The 26,796-nt window shown below is 38.0% G+C and overlaps 1 protein-coding gene across 3 annotated transcripts in view; it reads right to left on the reverse strand.

Annotated features, from left to right (window-relative positions):
• Positions 1 to 26,796, reverse strand: part of FOXJ3 (forkhead box J3) — a 154,599-nt gene that overhangs the window by 45,497 nt on the left and 82,306 nt on the right. For all 3 annotated transcript variants that reach the window (XM_055403886.2, XM_055403887.2, XM_055403884.2), the window contains exon 5: positions 6,348 to 6,431. In XM_055403886.2, coding sequence (XP_055259861.1) covers positions 6,348 to 6,431 — 84 coding nt within the window. The remainder of the gene's footprint in view (positions 1 to 6,347; positions 6,432 to 26,796) is intronic.

Raw genomic sequence — 26,796 nt, forward strand, 5'->3', positions numbered from 1 at the left:
AGCAATCAGACAGGAAAGTAAAGTAAGTAAAGCTGTCACTATTTGCAGATAAGGTCATACTATATATAGAAACTCTAAAGTCTGCAGGAAAAAAAAATAAAAACCTATCAGAACTAGTAAATGAATTCAGTAAAGCTGTAAGATACAATATTAATATATAGACATCTGTTGCTTTTCTATACACCAGTAATGAACTATCAGAAAGAAAAAGCATGAAAACACCATTTAAAATTGCATCAAAAACAGTAAAAACACCTAGGAATATACTTAAATAAGGAAGTGAAATACATATACTGTGAAAATTATGAAATTCTGATGAAGGAAACTAAAGATATATACAAAGAAAGGGAAACATATCCCATGTATTTGGATTAGAAGAACTAATATTGTTAGAATCACCATACGACCCAAAGCAATCTACAGCCCTAATGCAATTCTTATCAAAATACCCATGACATTTTTCACAGAAGTAGAACTAATCCTAAAATTTATACAGAACCACAAAAGATCCTAACTTGCCAAAGCAATCTTGAGGGGGAAAAATAAACAAAACAAAGCTGGGAAATCACACTCCCTGGCTTCAAACTATACTACAAAGCTACAGTCATGAGAACAGCATGGCACTGGCACAAAAACAGACACATAGATCAATGGAACAGAACAGAGCCCAGAAATAAACATATACACCTATGGCCAATTAATCTATGATAGAGGAGGCAAGAATATATTGTACAATAGACAGAAGAGTCTCTTTAATACATGAAAAACTGGGAAAACTGGACAACTACATGTAAAAAGAAATTAGAACATTTCCTTACATCATATACAAAATTAAACTCTATTACAAAATAAAACTCTAAATGGATTAAAGACTAAATGTAAGACCAAAAAACATACATCTCCTAGAAAAGGCCATATGTAGAACATTCATTGACATAAATCATAGCATTATTATTTTGGGTCTGCTTCCTAAGGCAAAAACAAAAGCAAAAGGGAACAAATAGGACCTATCAACAAAACAAAAAGAAGACCTACTAAATGTGAGGAAACATCAAATGATGTGACCAATAAGGAGTTAATAACCAAAATATATAAACAAGCTCAAACAATTCAACATAAAAAAAAAAACACCCAATTGAAAGAATGTGCAAAAGATCTCAACTGACACTTTTCCAGAAAAGATAAACAGATGAACAACAGGTACATGAAACAATGCTCAACAAATAATCAATCATCAGAGCAACACAAATCAAAGTCACAGTATCACTGCATACCTGTAAATATGGCTGTCATCAAAATGTCTACAAACAAATGCTGGCTAGGATGTGGAGAAAAAGGAACCCTAGTATACTGCTGGTGAGACTGTAAATTGGTACAGCACTATAGAAAATAATATGAAAGTTCCTCAAAAAATAAAAAAGAACTACCATATGATCCAGCAATTCCACTCCTGGGTATATACCTGAGGAAAATGAAAACACTAATTTGAAAAGTGTACCGCAATGTTCATAGCAGCATTATTTACAACAGTCAAGATATGGAAGCAACTTAAGTGTCCCTCAACAGATGACTGGATAAAGAAATGAGATATATATATATAAACACGTGTGTGTGTGTACATATATATATATATATATGTACACACACATATGAAGGAATATTAGTCATAAAAAAGAATGAAATTCTGCCATTTGCAGCAATATGGATGAACTCAGAGTGTATTATGCTTAGTGAAATAAGTCAAAGACAAACATTCTATGTTTGTCATCACTTATATGCTGAATCTCAAAAACAAACAAAAATAAATTACAAAAGAGAAACAGACTCTTAGATATAGAGAACAAACTAGTGGTTACCAGGGAGATGAATGAAGAAGTTAGGGGCAAGGTAAGGGTATGGGATTAAGAGAAACTACCATGTATAAAATAAATAAGCAACAAGGATATATTGTATAGCACAGGGCAATATAGCCATTATTTTATAACTTTAAATGGAGTATAATCTATAAAAATATTGAATCACTGTTATATACCTGAAATTAATATAATGTTGTGTATCAACTTAAAGTAAAAATACTTTTAAATAGCATTAAAGAAAAAAATTAGTATTCAGATCCAAAAATACATAAAGCCCATTATCTCATAATAAGATATGTATAGATGAAAAGAAATCTGATTGAGTGCTATGATCTTCAGCACAGCAATACTAGCAGCAGTATAGTGCAACTGTAAACAGCACAGACTCTTAAGGCACTGAGTTCGTAATTCTGGCCTTGGTACTTAGTACTGTCCTTTGTACCCTTGGACAACTTAATATCTGTGTCTATCACTTTCATCATTTGGATTTACTATAAAAATACATAATGTTCTTAAAAAACATCTACCACATAAACTCAATTATATTTTTATTATGCTGTTATCTTAGTTCAGGTTGCTATAACAAAATACCAATTAACTGGTGGCTTATCAAAACAGAAATTTATTTCTCACAGTTCTGGAGGCTGGAAGTCCAAGATTATGGTGCCAGCATGGTCAGGATCTTGTGAGAGCTCTTTTGCAGGTATCCTCATTGGTATTCTCACATGGCAGAAAAGAGCTAGCCAGCTCTCTGGTCTATTCTTATTACGGTGCTGATCACATTTATGAGGGCTTCACAGTCCTGATCCAATTACCTACCAAAGCCCTCACCTCCAAATACCATGACACTGGGATTAGGGTTTCAACATATGAATTTAGGGGAACACATTTAGTCCATGGCAGCTGTTAAGACTTCTATCCTTTTCCTTTACAGTTGAGGATTCTGAAGCTCAAAAATTCTAACAACTTGCCAAAAGTCACGAAAGATGTAAATAGTAAGGCCAGAAATAAAACAGGAATCCTAGTCATGGAGCCCATTCATCTTCACCATGTTCAGTTCAGTTCAATTCTTCTTAGGTATTCATGTCTACTTTATGACAAATAAGGAAAACATGGTAAGATGATGAAAGAAAACATAAAAAGGAAAATGAAAGGCATTTATTGATAGATATTCAAGGATTAAGAAAAGAAGAAAGTGGTGCTGGAGAAGACTTTTGAGAGTCCCTTGGACTGCAAGGAGATCCAACCAGTCCATTCTAAAGGAGATCAATCCTGGGTGTTCATTGGAAGGACTGGTGCTAAAACTGAAACTCCAATACTTTGGCCACCTCGTGCGACGAGTGGACTCACTGGAAAAGACTCTGATGCTGGGAAGGATTGGGGGCGGGAGGAGAAGGGGACGACAGAGAATGAGATGTCTGGATGGCATCACTGACTCGATGGACATGAGTTTGAGTGAACTCCGGGAGTTGGTGATGGACAGGGAGGCCTGGCGTGCTGTGATTCATGGGGTTGCAAAGAGTCGGACACGACTGAGCGACTGAACTGAACTGAACTGAATACCACAATGGACAAAAGAGACAGAGGTTTATTCAAATAAATGGAGGGAAGAGAAAGATAGTCCAGACAACTGTGTTAAGAATACTAGGCTGGAGATAGCAATCAGGCTTTACTTTTCCTTTAAGACATGAAGATACTGTTATGTGCATTTTTAAAAATTGCTTCTCTTACGTTAAAAGCTCTTCTTCCTTAAAAAATGAGTGACATACATTAATATTTCACATAGAACTCTGATGTTTACACACAAAGAAATAACATTTCAGAAGTTTAATAAGCTTTCAGGGATGTCAACATATTTCAGTTCAGTTCAGTTCAGTCGCTCAGTCGTGTCTGACTCTCCGTGACCCCATGAATCACAGCACGCCAGGCCTCCCTATCCATCACCAACTCCCAGAGGTCACTCAAACTCATGTCCACAGAGGCAGTGATGCCATCCAGCCATCTCATTCTCGGTCGTCCCCATCTCCTCTCGCCCCCATCCTTTCCCAGCATCAGAGTCTTTTCCAGTGAGTCAACTCGTCGCATGAGGTGGCCAAAGTATTGCAGTCTCAGCTTTAGCATCAGTCCTTCCAATGAACAACCAGGATCGATCTCCCTTAGAATGGACTGGCTGGATCTCCTTGCGGTACAAGGGACTCTCAAGAGTCTTCTCCAACACCACAGTTCAAAAGCATCAATTCTTCGGCGATCAGCTTTCTTCACAGTCCAACTCTCACATCCATACATGACCACGGGAAAAACCATAGCCTTGACTAGATGGACCTTTGTTGGCAAAGTAATGTCTCTGCTTTTTAATATATTATCTAGGTTGGTCATAACTTTCCTTCCAAGGAGTAAGCGTCTTTTAATTTCATGGCTGCAATCAGCATCTGCAGTGATTTTGGAGCCCAAAAAAATAAAGTCTGACACTGTTTCCACTGTTTTTCCATCTATTTCCCATGAAGTGATGGGACCAGATGCCATGATCTTTGTTTTCTGAATGTTGAGCTTCAAGCCAACCTTTTCACTCTCCTCTTTCACTTTCATCAAGAGGCTTTTGAGTTCCTCTTCACTTTCTGCCATAAGGGTAGTGTCATCTGCATATCTGAGATTATTGACATTTTATAACTCTTTCAAGTTTCAACCTGTGGGTCATGTTTAGTTTTTGACAAAAAGTTCTAAATGTTTAACAATCATACTCACTATTTGACCATCTTAGGTACTCCCTTAGATAAAACCCAGTAACTACTTAAATACAAGTATACTTAAACATAAATTGTGTCCTAATAAAAATACTACGTGCCCCCCCAAAACCCTCTAAATAAAAAAGTACAGACACATCAGTTTATCAGGACACAAAATTATGTTTTACAAAAATATTAACTTTCAGAGTATTTGTGAGAGCTTGTACTCTGTATTAAACAACATCTGTCTCCCTGATTAGACATACTCTGCTTACAGCTGTTCTCTTTCTTTAGTCTCCTCTCCTACAGTAGCAACCAACACACAGCTCAGGCAAAAATAAATATCAGTATACTATACTAACTGAAAGGCTCTGGTACTGGATATTTTATGGAACTATACTACAAAGGCAAATTGTTGGATCTTTTAAATGCTTTAAACTTAAAAGATAAAAATATAAACAGCAGAAAATAAGTATAGAAAATACATGTTCAAATACATATTCAAGAACATATTATATAAAACATAATTCTGTAATCAGAATACTATATTTTCATAGACTTCTATTATAAAACTGACAGTATGGTCTTCAGAAAAAAAAAAGAGTGCGCTTAGAAATAGAGAAGTATTGCTCTAAGAATTATGAAACAAGGTAACAGAATAAAAGCCAGGCTTCATATCCAAACAGAATGCCTAGTTGTCAACCCAACTACCAATTCAGATTTCCAAAAATACTCAAGTTCCAGGAAATTCAGAAGGAGAGAGCAAATGGTAAAGACCACAATTCTTCAGCCTCAAGATAAAATCATCCATGCTAATGCTCTGGGTTAAATGATGTGGACTCTTCTCCCCTTCCTTGAAATTCTGGCAGTAGATGCTAAACACTGTGTTCTCCACATTTTCACACAATAAAAGTCCGTATTATCCTCTAACTAAAAATAAACTTTAGAAAACACAAATTTTGAAAGATACCAAAAAAAAAAAGTTGCATGTTTTAAAAAACAAAAGCTGGACAGCAATAACTGAAGGTCATTCCCTCTCAAACCATTACGTACAGAGCTCATCGTCTCAGTCTTAAAACTCTATTACCAGAAGATTATACCATCAGTATAAACCTTTTTAAATTTTGGTTTGTATAAAACCAAAAAGGGTTCTGACCTGAGGGTTCACTTTTAATTCTGCAAAGCTCAGTAACTGGATACTTGAATTCCCTCTGCTGGCACCATAAAGTTGCCTGACTAAATCCCACTGCTGCCGTACCTCATGGCTCATCCAATCCCAATTTAAGCCCAGCTTGAGGTCCTTACAGATTTGTGTACAAAATAATTATTACATAGTTGGAATCAGGAAAAGGCATTTTGAGGATAATCAGGAAAACTCAATATAATCAGACTGATTATCTGCAGTGAAAGGGAATGATTTTGTTACATAAAACCAGTCCTCAGTGATGCAGAGAGGGAAGAGCAGCAAATTAAGAGACCTGGATTTAACCTTCAGTTAGATAACTGTGCCCTAATTACAAAACAAATAAACAAACAAAAACCCTGATTGCTAAACTGCCCACCTCACTTAAGGGCTGTCAGGATCAAATAAGTCTCAAAGTGTTTTGAAAAAAACAGAAAATGTCACCCAAGTAAAATATTACCTTCATTACAGTTATACTTACTGTAATACTGGAAATTACAGTATTTTACAGAAATGAATCTTTAAGATCTATATTTCCAAAATAATAACCCCATCATACTAAACTAGTGATAAAGAGCTTTTTACCCGTTCTACAGATCGTGCTCTCTTCTTTGGCCGAGTAGGCAGCGCATCTTCCTTCGGGTTGGTGTCTATTGCCCAATAGGACCCCTAAAGGTAAAGAAATAAATATTAACAATATATTACAGCCATTCTGTAACATTAAAAATGGACTTTCACAATCCTGTGCTTCAAAAGAAAACATTCTGCAGATACAACAATGGGAGGGTAGAGTGAGAGGAAACACTAATTTTCAACTGGGAAAAGTAAACATTTACGTAACAAAAGAAGTCCATTTATAACTAATTATTAAAGATTAAAAAAAAATCACAATCTGAAGAAGCCAAGTCCAAGAAATATGTCACAGCCAAATAAAAACAGGAAAATGACCATCCAAACACATTTGAAATGTACATATACTAAATCTTATTTGAACATATGTGATCATTACAACAGCACATGACATTCAAGGATAACAGAATGTTTAATTTTTTCCCTTAATTTTATTTTTTACTTTGCTATTTTATGGTCTTTTCCTTCCCAGCTTCCTTGCTTTTCCCTGCAGTAATAACTTGCAATGCCTATAAAATTTTTTAAAATATTTATTTATTTGGCTGCATCAGGATCTTTTCATTGCCGTGCACAGGCTCCACTGTGGCACAAGGGCTCTCCAGTTGTGTGCACAGGCTTAGCCACCCCGTAGCATGTGCGATCTTAGTTCCTGACAAGGGATCCAACCCATGCCCCATGCACTGGAAGGAGGATTCCCAACCACTGGACCACCAGGGAAGTCCCCAGAATCTTACGTGTAGTTTCTGCAACCTGGGACCTCACGAAAACTAAACAAGTGAAACATTTTATAAAACAACTTTCTTGACACATTTTATACAATAAGTGTACCCTGGGAAGCAATAGTCTATACATATATCTTTTATTGTTTATTCTAATTTTAACTATTCACTCTCTCTTACTTTTTGATACAAGTTCTCAGACCACTCTTTCAAAAATACATGTTGATGACATACTGGATTCCAGGCTCTCAAATTGTGACTTCCTCGAAAAGTATCTTGAAAAGCAAAGATTATATAATTGGCACATATACAAACAGGAGATCCAAGCTCAGAAAAATAAAAGTCTGTTCAACCAAGAATCTGAGAGCCTGGACCAGAATCAAGTTTAATCTTGGCCTCTATTATTTAATTAGTCTTCCCAGGTTGCTTTTTCAGGCAATGTTTGACAATGACAATGGAAAGACAGCATTCCAATCCCAAAGAAAAGCAATGCCAAAGAATGCTCAATCTACCCCACAATTGCACTCATCTCACAGTCAGTAAAGTCATGCTCAAAATTCTCCAAGCCAGGCTTCAGCAATATGTAAACCATGAAATTCCAGATGTTCAAGCTGGTTTTAGAAAAAGGAGAGGAACCAGAGATCAAATTGCCAACATCTGCTTGATCATGGAGAAAGCAAGAGAGTTCCAGAAAAACATCTATTTCTGCTTCACTGACTATGCCAAAGCCTTTGACTGTGTGGATCACAATAAACTGTGGAAAATTCTGAAAGAGATGGGCATACCAGACCACCTGACCTGCCTCTTGAGAAACCTATATGCAGGTCAGGAAGCAACAGTTAGAACTGGACATGGAACAACAGACTGGTTCCAAATAGGAAAAGGTGTACGTCAAGACTGTATACTGTCACCCTGCTTATTAACTTATATGCAGAGTACATCATGAGAAATGCTGGGCTGGAGGAAGCACAAGCTGGAATCAAGACTGCCGAAAGAAATATCAATAATCTCAGCTATGCAGATAACACTACCCTTACAGCAGAAAGTGAAGAAGAACTAAAGAGCCTCTTGACAAAAGTGAAAGAGGAGAGTGAAAAAGCTGGCTTAAAGCTCAACATTCAGAACACAAAGATCATGGTATCTGGTCCCATCACTTCATGGCAAATAGATGGGGAAACAGTGGCAGACATTTTTGTGGGGGGCTCCAGAATCACTGCAGATGGTGACTGCAGTCATGAAATAAAAAGACACTTATTCCTTGGAAGGAAAAGTTATAACCAACCTAAACAGCATATTAAAAAGCAGAGCCATTACTTTGTCAACAAAGGTCTGTCTAGTCAAGGCTATGGTTTTTCCAGTAGTCATGTACGGATGTAAGAGTTGGAGTATAAAGAAAGCTGAGCGCTGAAGAATTGTGGTGTTGGAGAAGACTCTTGAGAGTCCCTTGGACTGCAGGGAGATCCAACCAGTCCATCCTAAAGGAGATGAGTCCTGGGTGTTCATTGGAAGGACTGATGTTGAAGCTGAAACTCCAATACTTTGGCCACCTGATGCAAAGAGCTGACTCACTGGAAAAGACCCTGATGCTGGCAAAGATTGAGGGTGGGAAGAGAAGGGGCGACAGAGGATGAGATGGTTGGATGGCATCACCGACACAATGGACATGGGTTTGAGTGGACTGCAGGAGTTGGTGATGGACAAGGAGGCCTGGCGTGCTGCAGTTCATGGGGTACCAAAGAGTTAGATACAACTGAGCAACTGAACTGAAACTGGAATTTGACAGTGAGGGTAAGTGCAGCTTTCATCTATCAACTGTGGTGCCCCACATGAATTATCTGCATATACCTCCTTAAATACACCATGTTCTTTCATGCATCTGTGCCTGTCCTACATGCTGATCTCCTTGCCTATAACAGCTACCTTACCACTGACAAATTCATATTCTACCTCCAAATGTTAGCTCAGATGTTATCTAAAGGAATCCTTCTCTGATCCTTTTATAATACTCAAGAATTCATCTCTCTCTCTACAAGACCTCTCTATACTATTTATGGGGCTTCCCAAGTGGCACCAGTGGTAAAGAACTACCTACCAATGCAGAAGACATAAGAGACTCAGGTTCGATCCCTGGGTTGGGAAGATCCCCTGGAGGAGGGCATGACAACCCACTCCAGTATTGCTGCCTGAAGAATCCCATGGACAGAGGAGTTTGGCAGGCTACAGTTCCTAGGGTCGCAGAGTCATATACAACTGAAGTGACAGAGCACACACACACACATGCACATACAGCACATCCTTTTTAGGCTACAAATTCCTTAAAGTATAAAAACTCATTTCTATATCCACAGTGCCAGGTACCATATCAGACACAGAGTAAGTACTCAGTAAACGTGTTAGAATGAGGGCAGAGGGAAGATAATGCGCAAACCGTGCCAAGTACAGGGTGTAACATCAGGCTTCCCCAGGTCCTAATCTAGACAAGTATCTCACTTCACATGCAGCCATACTGGGGCATTCTTCCATGTTATCTTTTCTAAGTGGTCACTGCATTTCAGCTAACAAGCCTACCAGACCTGATGTAAGCTTGCCAAGAGCCATGTAAAATGTAAATGCTACAGAAATTAAGCACTAAAAATTAAAACAACAATTTCATAAATCGTTCAGGCTAGCAGGTCTCAAAATAAGCAAAGCAAGAAAAAGTTCTACACCCAGCTGTTACTAAAGTTGAAAGTGAAGCAGGAAGAAAAATACTCAAATTCAATGGACAACAGTTTAAATCACTGTTCATGGAAATGATAAATTTCAGTGTTTAGTTTGTTTTGCATGAGTGTGTATATTTGTATTAATCTGAGAATCCACTTACTGTCCAAACATTACAGTAATTTGTTATTAAACATTTTAATAAAACTACAAAAACAAATATGTATCTGTTCTTCCACACAAAATATGACTGGCTGTAATTTATCACAAATAGACCAACAAAAGATAAAACAATTGTTCATAAGCCTAACCCTATCCACTATGTATTTATTAGGTTGTTGCAAATGTAATCGCAGTTTTGCACTGATGATCTTTGCCATTTGATATTGGCATACATTCTTAAACAAATGTGGTTATGTTATACATCATTTTAATGTGCATTTCTCTTTTTTAACCAATGACTTATTACTTGTTGTTTATTTTATGTTTACTTTAGACTACAGAAATGATGCTAGACAAAAAGCAAATTCAAGTAATTTTTTTATTCAAGTTCAAAATGGGTCATAAAGCAGCAGAGACAACTTGCAACATCAACAACGCAGTCGGCCCAAGAACTACTAACATATAGTGCAGTGGTGGTTCAAGAAGTTTGCAAATGAGACAAGAGCCTTGAAAATGAGGAGCACAGTGGCTGGCCATTGGAAGCTGACAACGACCAACTGCAAGCCTAGACAGCATACTAAAAAGCAGAGAAATTACTTTGCCAACAAAGGTCCATCTAGTCAAGGCTATGGTTTTTCCAGTAGTCATGTATGGATGTGAGAGTTGGGGTATAAAGAAAGCTGAGCACCGAAGAATTGATGCTTTTGAACTGTGGTGTTGGAGAAGACTCTTGAGAGTCCCTTGGACTGCAAGGAGATCCAACCAGTCCACCCTAAAGATCAGTCCTGGGTGTTCATTGGTAGGACTGATGTTGAAGTTGAAACTGCAATACTTTGGTTACCTAATGCAGAGAGCTGACTCATTTGAAAAGACCCTGATGCTGGCAAAGATTGAGGGCGGGAGGAGAAGGGGATGACAGAGGATGAGATGGTTGGATGGCATCACCGACACAATGGACATGAGTTTGAGTGAACTCCAGGAGTTGGTGATGGACAGGGAGGCCTGGCGTGCTGTGATTCATGGGGTCGCAAAGAGTCGGACACAACTGAGCAACTGAACTGAACTGCAAGCCATCATCGAAGCTGATCCTCTTACAACTACTCAATGTCGACCATTCTACATTTGAAGCAAATTGGTAAGGTGAAAAGGTTCAGTAAGTGGATGTCTATGAGCTGACTGCAAATCAAAAAAACCAATTTTGAAGTGTCATCTTTTCTTATTCCACACAACGAACCACTTCTCAATTGGATTGTGACATGCAACAAAAAGTAGATTTTATATGACAACCAGCGATGACCAGCTCAGTGACTAGACAAGAAGAAGCTGCAAAGCACTTCCCAAGGCCAAACTTGTACCAAAAAACATCATGGTCACTATTTGGTGGTCTGCTGCCTTTCTGATCACTACAGCTTTCTGAATCTTGGCAAAACCATTACATCTGAGAAGCATGCCCAGCAAACTGATGAGATGCACCAAAACCTGCAACACCTGTAGCCTGCACTGGTCAACAGAATGGGCCCAATTCTTCTCCATGACAATGCCCAAAAGCATGTTGCACAACCAACACTTCAAATGTTGAACTGGGCTGCAAAGTTTTGTTTTGCTTCATCCACCATATTCACCCAACCTCTTGTCAACTGACTACCACTTCTTCAAGCAGCTCAACAACTTTTTGTAGGGAAAACATTTCACAGCCAGCAGGAAGCAGCAAATGCTTTCCACGAATTCCATCGAATTCCGAAACATGGATTTTTACACTATAGGAATAAAGAAACTTATTTCTCATTGGCAAAATGTATTGATTTTAATGGTTCCTATTTTGACTAAAAAAGATGTGTTTGAGCCTAGTTATAACGATTTTAAAAATCATGGTATGAAACTTCAACTACTTTTTCATAACTTAAGACAAAACCCTAAATGCCCATATAGCCAGAAAAAGAGTCTGAAAAGATACGTGCACCCCAAATTTCATAGGAGCACTATTCACATTAGCCAAGACAGGGAAACAACCTAACTGCCCATTGACAGATGAATGGATAAAGAGGATGTGGTGTATATGTACAATAGAATATTACTCAGCCACACAAAAAAAGAATGAAATAATGCCATTTGCAGCTACACAGATGGACCTAGAGATTATCATACTAAATGAAGTCAGAAAGAGAAAAACACCGTATGATATCAATTATACGTGGAATCTAAAATATGACACAAATGAACTTATGTACAAAACAGAAACAGACTCACTGACACAGAGAATAGACTTGTGGTTGCCAAAGGGGCGAGGGGGAAAGGAAGAGTTAGACTGGGAATTTGGGACTAGTAGATGCAAGCTATGATATATAGAGAATGGGGGATTCCCAGGGGGGTTAGCGATAAAGAACAGCCAGCCAATGCAGGAGACGTAAGAGGCATGGATTTGAACCCTGGGTCAGGAAGATCTCCTAGAGGAGGGCTTGGCAACCCACTCCAGTAATCTAGCCTGGAGAATCCCATAGACAGAGAAGCCTGGCGGGCTACAGTCCATGGAGTCACAAACAGTGGAACACAAACTGAAGCAACTTTGCACAAATAAACAATGGGTAAACAAGCTCCTACTGGGTAACACAGGGAACCATAGTCAACATTCTGTAATAAACCATAATGAAAAAATTTATGCATAACTGAATCACTTTACTGTGCACCAGAAACTAACACAACCTACAGTCTTATAAATCAACTATGCGTAATAAAACCAAAACAAACAAAAAATCCTGAATGCTCAAATGCAGAAACAACTGAAATGATTCACAAAAGAAGTTGCAAAATCTTCTACCTAGTGGCTCTTGCTAACCTATTATCTGAGTTTTATCTATGAAACCACCAGTTTGAATTAAAGGACTGGAAACTCCCCTTTGCAAATCAAAAATGCAAGACACCATCTGACACACATTACGATATCTATCATCAAAAAACAATATACCGTGTTGGTGGCGATGGAGAGAAACTGGAACCTTTGTGCACAGCTAGTGGAAATGTAAAGTGGTATACCTACTGCAGAAAATGGTATGGCAACTGCTCAAAAAATTAAACAAAATTACCATATGATCAATCAATTTCACTTCAAGGTTCTATACATACCCAAAAGAATCAAAAGCAGGGACTTGAACAGATATCTGTACCATCACGTTCATAGCAAGCTGTTCCCAATAATTGAAACGTGAAAGCGATACAAGTGTCGATGGATAAACATAAATAAGGTATATACATGCAAAGGAACATTATTCACTCTTTAATAAATTCTGACATAGGAATGCTATAAGTAAACCTTGAAGACATGCTAAGTGAAATAAATCAGTCAAAAAAAGGAAAATACTGTGTGATTCTACAAACATGAGGTACCTAGAGAAGTCCATATCACAGAAACAGAAAGTAGTGGTGGTTGCCAGGAGTTGTGGGGAGGGAAGATACGGAACTATGTTTAACCGGTACAGAGATCAGTTTGGGAAGATGATTAACTTCTGGAGATGGATGATGGTGATGGCTGTACAACAATATTAATGGACTTAATGCCACTGAATTATACACTTAAAAAATAACGACAATGGTAACCTTTGTTATATTTTACCCTACACACACAAAAATCCCTTTCAGCTACCTTTAAAAAGCAACTACCTTTTTTCTTCCTTATTAAACAATATTTCTCACAAAAAATAAACTGCTTAAATATTGCCAATCAACACACATTCCATCAAATTTCTTCCCAGAGCAGGGCCTACTCCTACAGGTTTAAGTAGAGCAAGTAAGAAATAAAAACTTTTAGTTTCCTGGTTTTTAAATCAAGTTTACTGAAGTATATTTTTTAAAAAATAAAGTGCACCTATTTTAAGTATACAGTTAAAGAAGTTTTGACAAATGTATATACATGCACACAATACCAAAATCAAAATAAAGAACATTTTCATCACCCTAAAAAGCTCCTCTATGTGGCTCAACAAGGAATCCCTCTTCCTATGTTCCCACATCTCCATCCCATACAGCTACTCATCTGCTTCCTATTATAGTTTTGCATTTTCCAAAATTTCACATGAACTCAAATTGTCACACTATTTTCTACTACTATTAGCAATATATGAGTTGAACTGCTCCATGTCTTTGACAATACTTGGTATTTAAGTCTTACCAATTACAACCATCTAGGGGATGTGCACGGCAACCCACTCCAGTACTCTTGTCTGGAAAATCCCATGGGCAAAGGAGCCTGGTAGGCTGCAGTCCATGGGGTCGTGAAGAGTCGGACACGACTGAACGCCTTCACTTTCACTTTTCTCTTTCATGCACTGAAGAAGGAAATGGCAACCCACTCCAGTGTTCTTGCCTGGAGAATCCCAGGGACGGGGGAGCCTGGTGGGCTTCCGTCTATGGGGTCGCACAGAGTCGGACACGACTGAAGTGACTTAGCAGCAGCAGCAGCAGGGGATGTGCAGTTGTACCTCAGTGATTTTCATGTGCATTTCCATCATGAATAATGTTGACAGGCATCTCTGCATGTGCTTACTCGAATCCAGGTATCATCCTTTGCAAAGCAGTCATTCATAAATTTGACCATATGGTTTATTTAGGTTATATAAGACTTTTGATTATTTTAAAGAATTTTTTATACTTTTTAAATAACAAGTCTTTTGTCAGAGATAGATATACAGTTGACTTTCTGTGTAAGTGTGAGGTTAAGGATCAATACAAATTTTTCTTCCACCATGATATAAACATTTCTTGAAAAAGACTATGTCCTTTCCCCAGTGAATTACACTGGCATCTCTACCTAAAATCAGCTGGATATATATATATAAGTCTACTTCTGAACTCTATTCTGTTTCATTGATCTACACATCTATCCCTGTGCTAATACCATTTTGTCTTGATTACTATAGCTATATAGAAAGTCTTAAAATCAAGCACTATAGTCCTACAATCTTCCCCCACATCCCCCAAAATTGTTTTGCCAATTCTAGGTCCTTTGCATTTCCATATGACTAAGAGAATCAGACTGTCAATTTCTAAAAAAGAAGCCTGCTAGGATTTTTATTGGGATCGCATTAACTCTATAAACCAATTTGGGGAAGACGGATATCTACGAGTCCTCTATTCCACAAACATGCTATATCTTTCCATTTACTTTGGTCTTGCTTTATTTCTCTTGGCAGTGTTTTACAATTTTCAATAACTAGGCTGCATATATTTCGTTAAAATGTATCCCTAAAGTATTTCACTATTTTGGATGCAATTGTAAAAGGAACCACTTTTTTTTTAAAACTTCATTTTCCAAACATTGATAGCATTAAAAAATAAAACTAAAAAAACTGTACTGACTTGTATCTTATGACTTTGCTAAACTCACTTGTTAGTTCTACCAGCTATTCCATATACTCTTTAGGATTTTCTACATATGCAATAAAGTCACTTGCAAACATAAGAAAATTTTATTCTTTTTCAACCTGGATGTCTTTTATTTTTTTCTTTGCCTTACTCCATTGACTTGAACTTTTAACAGAACAATGGTAACAGTGAATACAAGCATTTTTATTTCTCAATCTCAGAGGAAAAGCATTCAGTGTCTCACTATGAAATATGATATAAACTGTAGGTTTTTTTATAGATGTCTTTAAATAAAGGCAATTCCTTTATATAACTAGCTCGCTGAATGAGTATCAAAATTTTGTAAAAATGTTCTACACTTGAGATATGATTTTTCAGTTTTCTTCTACTCACATGGTGAGTTAAATCAACTGGTTTTTTTTTTATTTCAACCTGCAATGCATTCTTGGGACAAATCCTACCTGCTCATGATGTATTTTCCTTTTTACGTATCAATGAATTTAATTTGCTAATATTGTGTTAAAGATTACTGGGTCTAAGTTCACAAATAATTGGTCTATAGATCTGTTACTTCTTTGCCATCATAGTGATGCTGATGAAATGAACTGTTCCTTCATTCATGTTTTTTTTTGGTAAGAATTTGTGTAAGACTGGCATTGTTGCTTCTTGTTTCATTGCTTTTTGTTTATTTTCTATTTTATTTACCTTTATTATTTCCTTCCTTCTACTTACTTTGGATTCAACTTGTTCTTATTTTTTAACTTCTTAAGAAACATGCTTAAAGTAATGGATTTTGGACCCTTCTGATTTTTCAAATAAAAGTATTTAAATTTTTATATTTTCTGATCTCATCACTCAGTTCAAATATTTTCTAATATTCTTATGATTTCTTTCACCCAAAGATACATTAGAACTACATTAATTTCTAAATGTTTGGAATTTCCTAAGTATTTTTTTGTTTTTTCTTCCTAATCTAATTCCTCTAGTCAAAAAATATACATCTCAAAGACTTCATCATTTAGAAGGGAAAATATCAATTTAACAGTTCACACAACATTGCTAATGGGAAATGCTGATGGGATACCACCTCATACCCAGAATGGCTATAATCAAAAAGACCACAGATAACAAATGTTGGAAAGAATGTGAAAAAAAGGGAACTCTTATACACTGCTGGTGGGATTGTAAATTGGAGTCACTGTGGAAAACAGTATGGAGGTTCCCCAAAGAAACTAAAAATAGAACTACCATGTGATCCAGCAATTCCATTCCTGGGTGTATCTGTAAAATAAATAAGCTACAAGGATATATTGTACAGCACAGGGAATATAGTCAATATTTTATTATAACTATAAATATGACCTTAAAAATTGTGAATCACTATTATTCATGTGATACACTTGAAATTTATATAATACACGACATCAACTACACCACAATTTAAAAATGTGGATTTGTTGATTTCTCTTTTTAATTCTGATAATTTTTGTTTGATTTCTTGAATCTCTGTTTTTGGGCACATACATTTACAATTCTCAGATGTTCCTGATCAATTTACCTTTTCTTCTGGTGTGTCCAATATTTTGTTAAAGCCATTCAGTAAATTACTCATTTAGTTATTATATTTTCAGCTCTACAATTTTTTTTTGGTTCTTTTTCTAGTTTCCATCTCTATTCAAATTCCCTCTCCATTCATTAATTATTTGAGTATGTTTTAATTCTTTCAACATATTTATAATGGCTGTTTTGAAATCGGTGTCTGCTAAATCCACACGTGTTTCACCTGATTCAGGAGCTGAGACAACTTCAACTCTTATCAAAGTCACAATGACATCAGTCTCTTTCACTTCCTTCACTGAATGCTAGGCAAGCTTCCTATAAAATTTTCCCTAAGTAATACACCATCTTAAATCCCAACAAAAGTAATACAGGCATACCTCAGCAATATTGCAGGTTCAGTTGCAGACCACTGCAATTTAAAACAAATATCACAATACAGCAAATCATTAATTTTTTAGTTTCACAGTACATATAAAAGTTATGTTTACACTATATGGTAGTCTATTAAGTGTGCAACAGCATCATGTCTAAAAAAAACAATGTACAACCTTAACTTAAAAATATTGCTAAAAAATACTAACCATCAATACTGAGCCATCGGGTAGTCATAATATTTTTGCTGGCAGAGGGAGGGTCTCACCTCTATGCTGATGGCTGCTGACTATTCAACATAGTAGGTGCTAAAAGTTGAGGCAGCTGTGTGGCAATAAGACATCCATGAAGTCTGCCACATCAACTGACTCTTCCTTTCATGAACTACTTCTCTGTAGCATGTAACTCTATTTGATAGGATTTTACCCATGGAATTTCTTTTAAAATTAGAATCAATCTTCTCAAATCCTGTCGCTGCTTTCTCTACCAAGTTTATATAATATGCTAAATTCCTCTGCTGTTGTTTCAACAATCTTCACCTTCGCCAGCAATGGATTCCATCTCAAGGAGCTTTCTTTGCTCATCCCTAAGGAGCAATTCCTCAACCATTAAAGTTCTGTCAAAAGTTTGCAGCAGTTCAGGCTACACTTCTGATTCTAGTTCTCTATTTCCACTTCACATCTGCAGTTACTTCTCCACTGAAGTCTAGAACCCCTCAAAGCCATCCATGACAGTTGGAATTAACCTGTTTCAAAATTCTGTTAACGCTGATATTTTGACCTCTTCAAATGAATCATATGAGTGTTTCTAACACCATACAGAATGCTGGATTCTTTCCAGAACACTTTCAATTTCCTTTGCCCAGATCCATCAGAGGAATCACTGTGGCAAGCTGCTGCTGCTGCTAAGTCGCTTCAGTTGTGTCCAACTCTGTGCGACCCCACAGACGGAAGCCCACCAGGCTCCCCTGTCCCTGGGATTCTCCAGGCAAGAACAGTGAAGTGGGTTGCCATTTTAGATCCTTACAAAACACACTTTGTTCTCAACAGTGGGTTTAACATACTGAGTAACTCATGTTGTCAGACGTACTGTGGTGGTCAAAATGAGCACTGGCTTCAACTTAAAGTCACCAGCTACATTAGCCCCTAACAAGAGAGTCAGTCTGTCCTTTGAAGTTCTGCAGCCAGGCACTGACTTCTCCTCTTTAGCTACAGAAGTCCTACATGGCATCATCTTCCAGTAAAAGGCTGTTCTGTCAACACTGAAAATCTGTTGTTTAGTGTTGCCATCACAAAGAATCATCTTAGCTAGGCTGTCTGGATAACTTGCTGCAGCTTCTACATCAGCATTTGCTGCTTCACCTTGCACTCTCATGTTATGGAGACAGCTTCATTCCTTAAACCTCATGAACCAATCTCTGCTAGCTTTAAAACTTTTCTTCTACAGCCTCCTTATAGCTCTCAGTCTTCATATAACTGAAGAGAGTTACGGCCTGGCTCCGGAGAAGGCAATGGCAAGCCACTCCAGTACTCCTGCCTGGAAAATCCCATGGATATCCTAAGGAGCCTGGTAGGCTGCAGTCCATGGGGTCGCCAAGAGTCAGACACGACTGAGCGACTTCACTTTCACTTTTCACTTTCACACATTGGAGAAGGAAATGGCAACCCACTCCAGTGTTCTTGCCTGGAGAATCCCAGGGACGGGGGAGCCTGGTGGGCTGTCTATGGGGTCGCACAGAGTCGGACATGATTGAAGAGACTTAGCAGCAGCAGCAGAGCCCTGCTCTAGATTAGGCTTTGGCTTAGGGGAATGTTGTAGCTAGTTTGATCTTCTATCCATATACTAAAACTTTTTCCAGATCAATATTAACACTATTTTCCTTTCTTATCATTTATTTGTGTGTTCAGTGGAGGAGGAATTTAATTTCCTTCAGGAACTTTTCCTTTGCACTCACAACTTGGTTAAATATTTGGCACAAGAGCTTTCAGTCTATCTCAGCTTTTGACATGCTTTTTTCACTAAGTTTAATCATTTTTCTTTCAATGTGAAAGAAATGTGGGGCTACTCTCTAGTTGCCGTGCATGGGCTTCTCATTGCAGTGGCTTCTCTTGATACAGACCACAGGCTCTAGGGCGCACAGGCTTTAGTGCTTGTAGCACAAGGGCTCAGTAGCTGCAGTTCCCAGGCTCCAGAGCACAGGCTCAAAAGTTGTGGTTCAAAGGTCTTAGCTGCTCCGTGGCATGTGGGATCTTCCCGGACCAGGGACTGAACCCATGTCTGTCTCCTGCACTAGCAGGAGGATTCTTTATCACTGAGCTACCAGCGAAGCCTTAAGCTTAATCATTTTTATTTTTTTATATAAAGGGACAGACATGCAACTCTTCCTTTCACTTGAACACTTGGGAGCCACTGCAGTTATTAATTGGTCTAATTTCAATACTGTTGTCTCAGGGAATAGGGGTGCTCAAGGAGAAGGAGAGAAATGAAAATTGCAGGACAGTCCAGTAAGTTTAACAGAATACAAACAACATTTATCAATTAAGTTTGCAGTTTTATGTGAATGTGGTTCATAGTACCCCTAAACAATTACAATAGTAACATCAAAGATCACCAATCACAAATCACCATCACAAATAAAGTAATAGAAATAAGTGTGAAATACTGCAACAAGTACCAAAATGTGACACAGAGACATGAAGTGAGTATATGCTGTTGGAAAAATGGTGTCAAATAAACCTGCTTGACACAGGGTTGACACAAACGTCAATTTCTTTAAAATGCAATATTTGCAAAGCACAATAAAATGAGGTATACTTATACAAAATTTAGAAGGTCATGTGATATCCAGAAGAGAAGCTCTATCAATCCACAAACCTCAATTCAAATCCCAGATCTGGTTCAATAATCTTGGGCTAATTAACAAACCTTTGATTCCTTTTTCTCATTTCTCTTTCATAGAGTTATGACAATCAGCCCTAAGTATACACCAGGACAACTAGTCATCATTACTATTTGTGTCCAATACATACTTCTTGTTTATAGTGAAGTCATTTTGCAAATAATTTACATAATCAATAATAAAAGGGTAGTGGAGGAAAAAGACATTGGGATATTTTTGTAGGAACTGAAACATAGCAAACCCAAATGTTCTATATTTTTATATATAATATACTTAATACACTCAAATTTGTCTGACTTTGCAGGTTATGTAGGTACATGTATCACCTGCTCACTATCTTTTGAATGTAACTAATGCTGGGATAGGTTGGGGGTGGGAGGAGAAGGGGACGACAGAGAAAGAGATGGCTGGATGGCATCACCGACTCTGTGGACATGAGTTTGAGTGTACTCCGGGAGTTGGTGATGGACAGGGAGGCCTGGCGTGCTGTGATTCATGGGGTCACGGAGAGTCGGACACGACTGAGCGACTGAACTGAACTGAACTGCTTAACTAGTCATGCATGAAACTAAAACACCTATCTTGTAAATACTGATTCCAGATTTGTAATCTCTAAAATGTTCTACTTTATTATTACTTGTGAGTTTTTTCTTATACTTTACTATCAAAAGGCAATGCTTTTGATATTATTAAAACTATCAAAACTTATTCCAGGTTATAAATACATAAAAATTTTTAGCATATTATCACTTCCTGTTCTTCCTTTATAATTTTCAAAATAAAATACATTTGTGATTTTAGATGGCTCAGAATTTTGCTGAAGGATGGCCATTTCTATTTCATAATTACAAAAAATTTTCATACTTGGTTTATAAATCCCAAATGGAATGATGAATTCAATTCACATTTTCATTTCTGTATCAATTTCCTTGTAAAACTTTTGTTTACACATCAAACTTTAGGATCTGTCCACAAATGAACAGTAACAAGTGAATTTTGGTGCACAAACATCATAAAAGATGAAAAATATTTTAACATGACTTTCTAGGGGCAAAATGGGATGATTCACATTCTAGTCACAAAGTGCTGCATGATGACGCCCTTCTCGTTGAAGGATAAAATGGGTGAGGACAGAATATATGCTTTTGTCCTTAAAAATACTGGATTGGCCAAAATGTTCATTCAGGAATGTACTGAAAAACCCAGAGGAACTTCTTAGCCAACCCAATATATCACTAACTCAGTATTTCATGGGTTTGGGAAAACTAATCTATAATATTATCAACTCAATTTCACCATCATAATTAGAGTGCTGCTATCTGTCTTTGTATTCATCTTCTGATTTTACTAATAATAGCAATTGTACTACTAATAATAGAAATTTTCCTGTGTCAATTTTCATCTGTCAGTATGAGCGGAAAAAAAACACCTGAACTTGCAACTATGTTCAATGAAAACTAAAAGAAAAAAAAAAGACTAGACTTAAATGGCATCTACAGACTTTTATTATAACTTTTTGGAAGATGCAATATTTTGGCCAACACAATAAAACTGAAGGATAATAGTGATATTTCATTACTACATCCTCCTTCTAGGTCATTCAATCATTCTGCTGTATTCTTGATATTTCAGTGCTTGGGCACTGAATCTACAACCAAGATTACTCTACCCAGCAAGGATCTCATTCAAAACTGATGGAGAAACCAGAAGCTTCACAGACTTGCCAAGCAAAAGTTCAGAGAAGTTAGTACCATCAAACCAGCTTTACAACTAATTTTAAAAGGACTTCTATAGGCAAGAATATTGGAGAAGGAAATGGCAACCCACTCCAATGTTCTTGCCTGGAGAATCCCAGGGACAGGGCAGCCTGGTGGGCTGCCGTCTGTGGGGTCACACAGAGTCGGACACGACTGAAGTGACTTAGCAATAAGCAGGAAACACAAGAGAAGGAAAAAAATCTAAAAAAACAAATTCAAAACAATTAAGAAAACACCAATAGGAACATATATATAAATAATCACTTTAAATGTAAATGGATTTAATGCTCCACCAAAAGACACAGACTGGCTGAATGGATAAAAAAATAAGACCCATATACTGTCTACAGGGGCTTCCCTGGTGGCTCAGAGGTTAAAGCATCTGCCTCCAATGCAGGAGACCCTGATTCGATCCCTGGGTCAGGAAGATCCCCTGGAGAAGGAAATGGTAACCCAGTCCAGTATTCTGGCCTGGAGAATCCCATGGAATGAGAAGCCTGGTAAGCTACAGTCCACGGGGTCGCAGAGTCAGACACGACTGAGCCACTTCACTTCACTGTCTACAAGAGACGCACTTCAGACAGAGAAACACATACAGACTGAAAGTGAGAGGATGGAAAAAGATGCTCCATGCGAACGGAAATCAAAAGAAAACTGGAATAGCACTCCTCTTATCAGACAAAACAGACCTTAAAATAAAGAATACTATAAGAGATAAGGAAGGACATTACATAATGATCAAGGGATCCAACCAAGAAGATAAAGCAGTTGTAAATATTTATGCACCCAACGGAGGAGCACTTCAATACATAAACACTAACAGACATAAAAGGAGAAAATGACAGTAACACAATAATAGGTGACTTTAACACCGCACTTATACCAATGCTGCTGCTGCTGCTGCTGCTGCTAAGTCACTTCAGTCGTGTCCGACTCTGTGCGACCCCATAGACGGAAGCCCACCAGGCTCCCCTGTCCCTGGGATTCTCCAGGCAAGAACACTGGAGTGGGTTGCCATTTCCTTCTCCAATGTGTGAAAGTGAAACGTGAAAGTGAAGTCGCTCAGTCGTGTCCGACCCTTAGCAACCCCACGGACTGTAGCCTACCAGGCTCCTCCATCCATGGGATTTTCCAGGCAACAGCACTGGAGTGGCTTGCCATTGCCTTACAGAAAATTAATAAAGAAACATAAGCCTTAATTAACATATTAGACCAGATGGCCCTAATCGATATTTTCAGGACATTCCATCCAAATGCAGAATACACTTTCTTCACAAATGCACATGGAATGTTCTCCAGGATAGACCACATCTTGGGTCAAAAATCAAGCCTCAGTAAATTTAAGAAAATTGAAATCACATCAAGCATCTTTTCTGACCACAATGCTATGAGACTAGATAGCAATTGCAGGGTTGGGGGGACCTGTAAAAAACACAAACACATGAGATTAAACAATATGTTTCTAATTAACCGACAGGTTACTGAAGAAATAAAGGAAAGAGAAAGGGATAGAGTAGGTCGCTCAGCCGTGTCTGACTCTTTGTGACCCATGGGCTGTAGCCTGTCAGGCTCCACTGTCCACAGGATTCTCCAGCCTAGAATACTGGAGTGGGTTGACATTTCCTCCTCCACGGGATCTTCCCAACACAAGGATCGAACCAGGGTCTCCTCCACAATGCAGGCAGATTCCTTACCATCTGAGTCACCAGGGAAAAGGAGGAAATTAAAAAATTCCTCTAAGATTCCTTGCTAAATTGTTGCTAAATTCCTTTTAGCAACAAGACAAGGGTGCCCACTCTCACCACTTTTGTTCAACACAGTTTTGCAAGTCCTAGTCACAGCAATAAGAGAAGAAAGAGAAATAAATGGAATCCAGATTGGAAAAGAAGTAAAATTCTCACTGTTTGCAGATGCCATACTACACACAGAAAACCCTAAAGATACTATCAGAAAACTATTGGAGCTAATTAGTGAAATTTCATGAAGTTGCAGGATACAAAATCAGTACACAGAAATCACTTGCATTCCGATACACTAACAATGAGAAATCAGAAAAAGAAATTAAGGAATCAATCCCATTCTCCACTGAAAAAAAAAAGTATAAAATACCTAGGGATAAACCTACCTAAGGAGGCAAAAGAGCTGTATACAGAAAATAAGAAATCAAAAATGAAAGAAATCAAAGACGACATAAACAGATGGAAGGATATACCATGTTCTTGGATTGGAAAAATCAGTATTTTGAAAACAACTATACTACCCAAAGCAATCTCCAGATTCAATACAATCCTCATCAAATTACTAATGGCATTATTCATAGAACTAGAACAAAACAGTTTCACAATTCATATGGAAATACAAAAGATCCCAAACAGCCAAAGCATGATTAAGAAAGAAGAAAGGGGCTGGAGGAATCAACATTCCTGATTTCAGACTATATTACAAAGCTATCAAATTACAGTCATCAAGACAGTATGGTACTGGCACAAAGGCAGAAATAAACACCAATGAAACAAGAAAGCCCAGAAACAAACCCATGCACCTATGGGCACCTAAACTATGACAAAGGAAATAAGAACACACAATGGAGAAAAGATAAGTCTCTTCAGTAAGTGGTGCTGGGAAAACTGGACACCTATGTGTAAAAGAATGAAACTAGAACATTTCCTAACATCATACACAAAGATAAACTCAAAATGGATTAAAGATCTAAATGCAAAACCAGAAACTAGAATACTCTTAGAGGAAAACATAGGTAGAACCCTCTTTGACATAAATTACAGCAACATCCTTTATGACCCACCTCTTAGAGTAATGGAAATAAAAACAAAAATAAACAAATGGGACCTAATTAAACAAAATCTTTTGCACAACAAAGGAAATCATAAACAAGATGAAAAGACAACCCTCAGAATGGGAGAAAATAACTGCAAATGAACCAACTGACAGAGGATTAATCTCCAAAAAATGCAAGGAGCTCATGCAGCTCAATATCAGAAAAACAAACAACCTAATCAAAAAATGGGCAGAAGACTAAACATGCATTTCTCCAAAGAAGACATACAGACGGCTAATAAATACGTGAAAAAACGCTCAACATCGCTTATTATTAGAGAACTGCAAATCAAAACTTCAATGAGGTATCACCTCACACTGGTCAGAATGGCCATGATTAAAAAAAAAAAAAAAACTGCAACCAATAAATGCTAGAGAGGATGTGGAGTAAAAGGAACCCTCTTGTACCATTGGTGGGAATGCAAACTGATTTGGCCTCTTGGAGAACGGTATGGAGATTTCTTAAAAACTAGGAACAGAACTACCATATGACCCAATAATCCCACTACTGGGCATAAACACTGAGAAAACAACCATTCTAAAAGACATATGTACCCCAATGTTCACTGCAGCACTTTACAATAGCCAGGACATGGAAGAAACCTAGATGCTCATAGACAGACAAATGAATAAAGAGGGTGTGGTACGTATGTACAATGGACTACTACTAAGCCATCAGTTCAGTTCAGTCACTCAGTCGTGTCTGACTCTCCGCGACCCCACAAATCACAGCACACCAGGCCTCCCTGTCCATCACCAACTCCCGGAGTTCACTTAAACTCATGTCCACAGAGTTGGTGATGCCATCCAGCCATCTCATTCTCTGTCGTCCCCTTCTCCTCCCGCCCCCAACCTTTCCCAGCATCAGAGTCTTTTCCAGTGAGTCAACTCGTCGCATGAGGGGGTCAAAGTATTTCAGTTTCAGCTTTAGCATCAGTCCTTCCAATGAACACCCAGGATTGATCTCCTTTAGAATGGACTGGTTGGATCTCCCTGCAGTCCAAGGGACTCTCAAGAGTCTTCTCCAGCACCACAGTTCAAAAGCATCAATTCTTCGGCGATCAGCTTTCTTCACAGTCCAACTCTCACATCCATACATGACCATGGGAAAAACCATAGCCTTGACTAGATGGACCTTTGTTGGCAAAGTAATGTCTCTGCTTTTTAATATGCTATCGAGGTTGGTCATAACTTTCCTTCCAAGGAGCAAGTATCTTTTAATTTCATGGCTGCAATCAGCATCTGCAGTGATTTCGGGGCCCAAAAAAATAAAGTCTGACACTGTTTCCACTGTTTTTCCATCTATTTCCCATGAAGTGAGGGGACCAGATGCCATGATCTTCGTTTTCTGAATGCTGAGCTTCAAGCCAAGCCTTTCACTCTCCTCTTTCACTTTCATCAAGAGGCTTTTGAGTTCCTCTTCACTTTCTGCCATAAGGGTAGTGTCACCTGCATATCTGAGGTTATTGATATTTCTCCCGGCAATCTTGATTCCAGCTTGTGCTTCTTCCAGCCCAGCGTTCCTCATGATGTACTCTGCATATAAGTTAAATAAGCAGGGTGACAATATACAGCCTTGATGTACTCCTTTTCCTATTTGGAACCAGTCTGTTGTTCCATGTACAGTTCTGACTGTTGCTTCCTGACCTGCATACAGGTTTCTCAAGAGGCAGGTCAGGTGGTCTGGGATTCCCATCTCTTTCAGAATTTTCCACAGTTTATTGTGATTCACACAGTCAAAGGCTTTGGCATAGTCAATGAAGCAGAAATAGATGTTTTTCTGGAACTCTCTTGCTTTCTCCATGATCCAGCGGATGTTGGCAATTTGATCTCTGGTGCCTCTGCCTTTTCTAAAACCTACTTGAACATCTGGGAGTTCACGGTTCACATATTGCTGAAGCCTGCTTAGAGAATTTTGAGCATGACTTGACTAGCATGTGAGATGAGTGCAATTGTGCGGTAGTTTGAGCATTCTTTGGCATTGCCCTTCTTTGGGAATGGAATGAAAACTGACCTTTTCCAGTCCTGTGGCCACTGCTGAGTTT

This window comes from Moschus berezovskii, chromosome 4 (genome assembly GCF_049115385.1).
Source record: "Moschus berezovskii isolate FMDL1 chromosome 4, NW_MosBer_1.0, whole genome shotgun sequence".
Classification (NCBI taxonomy): Eukaryota; Metazoa; Chordata; class Mammalia; order Artiodactyla; family Moschidae; genus Moschus; species Moschus berezovskii.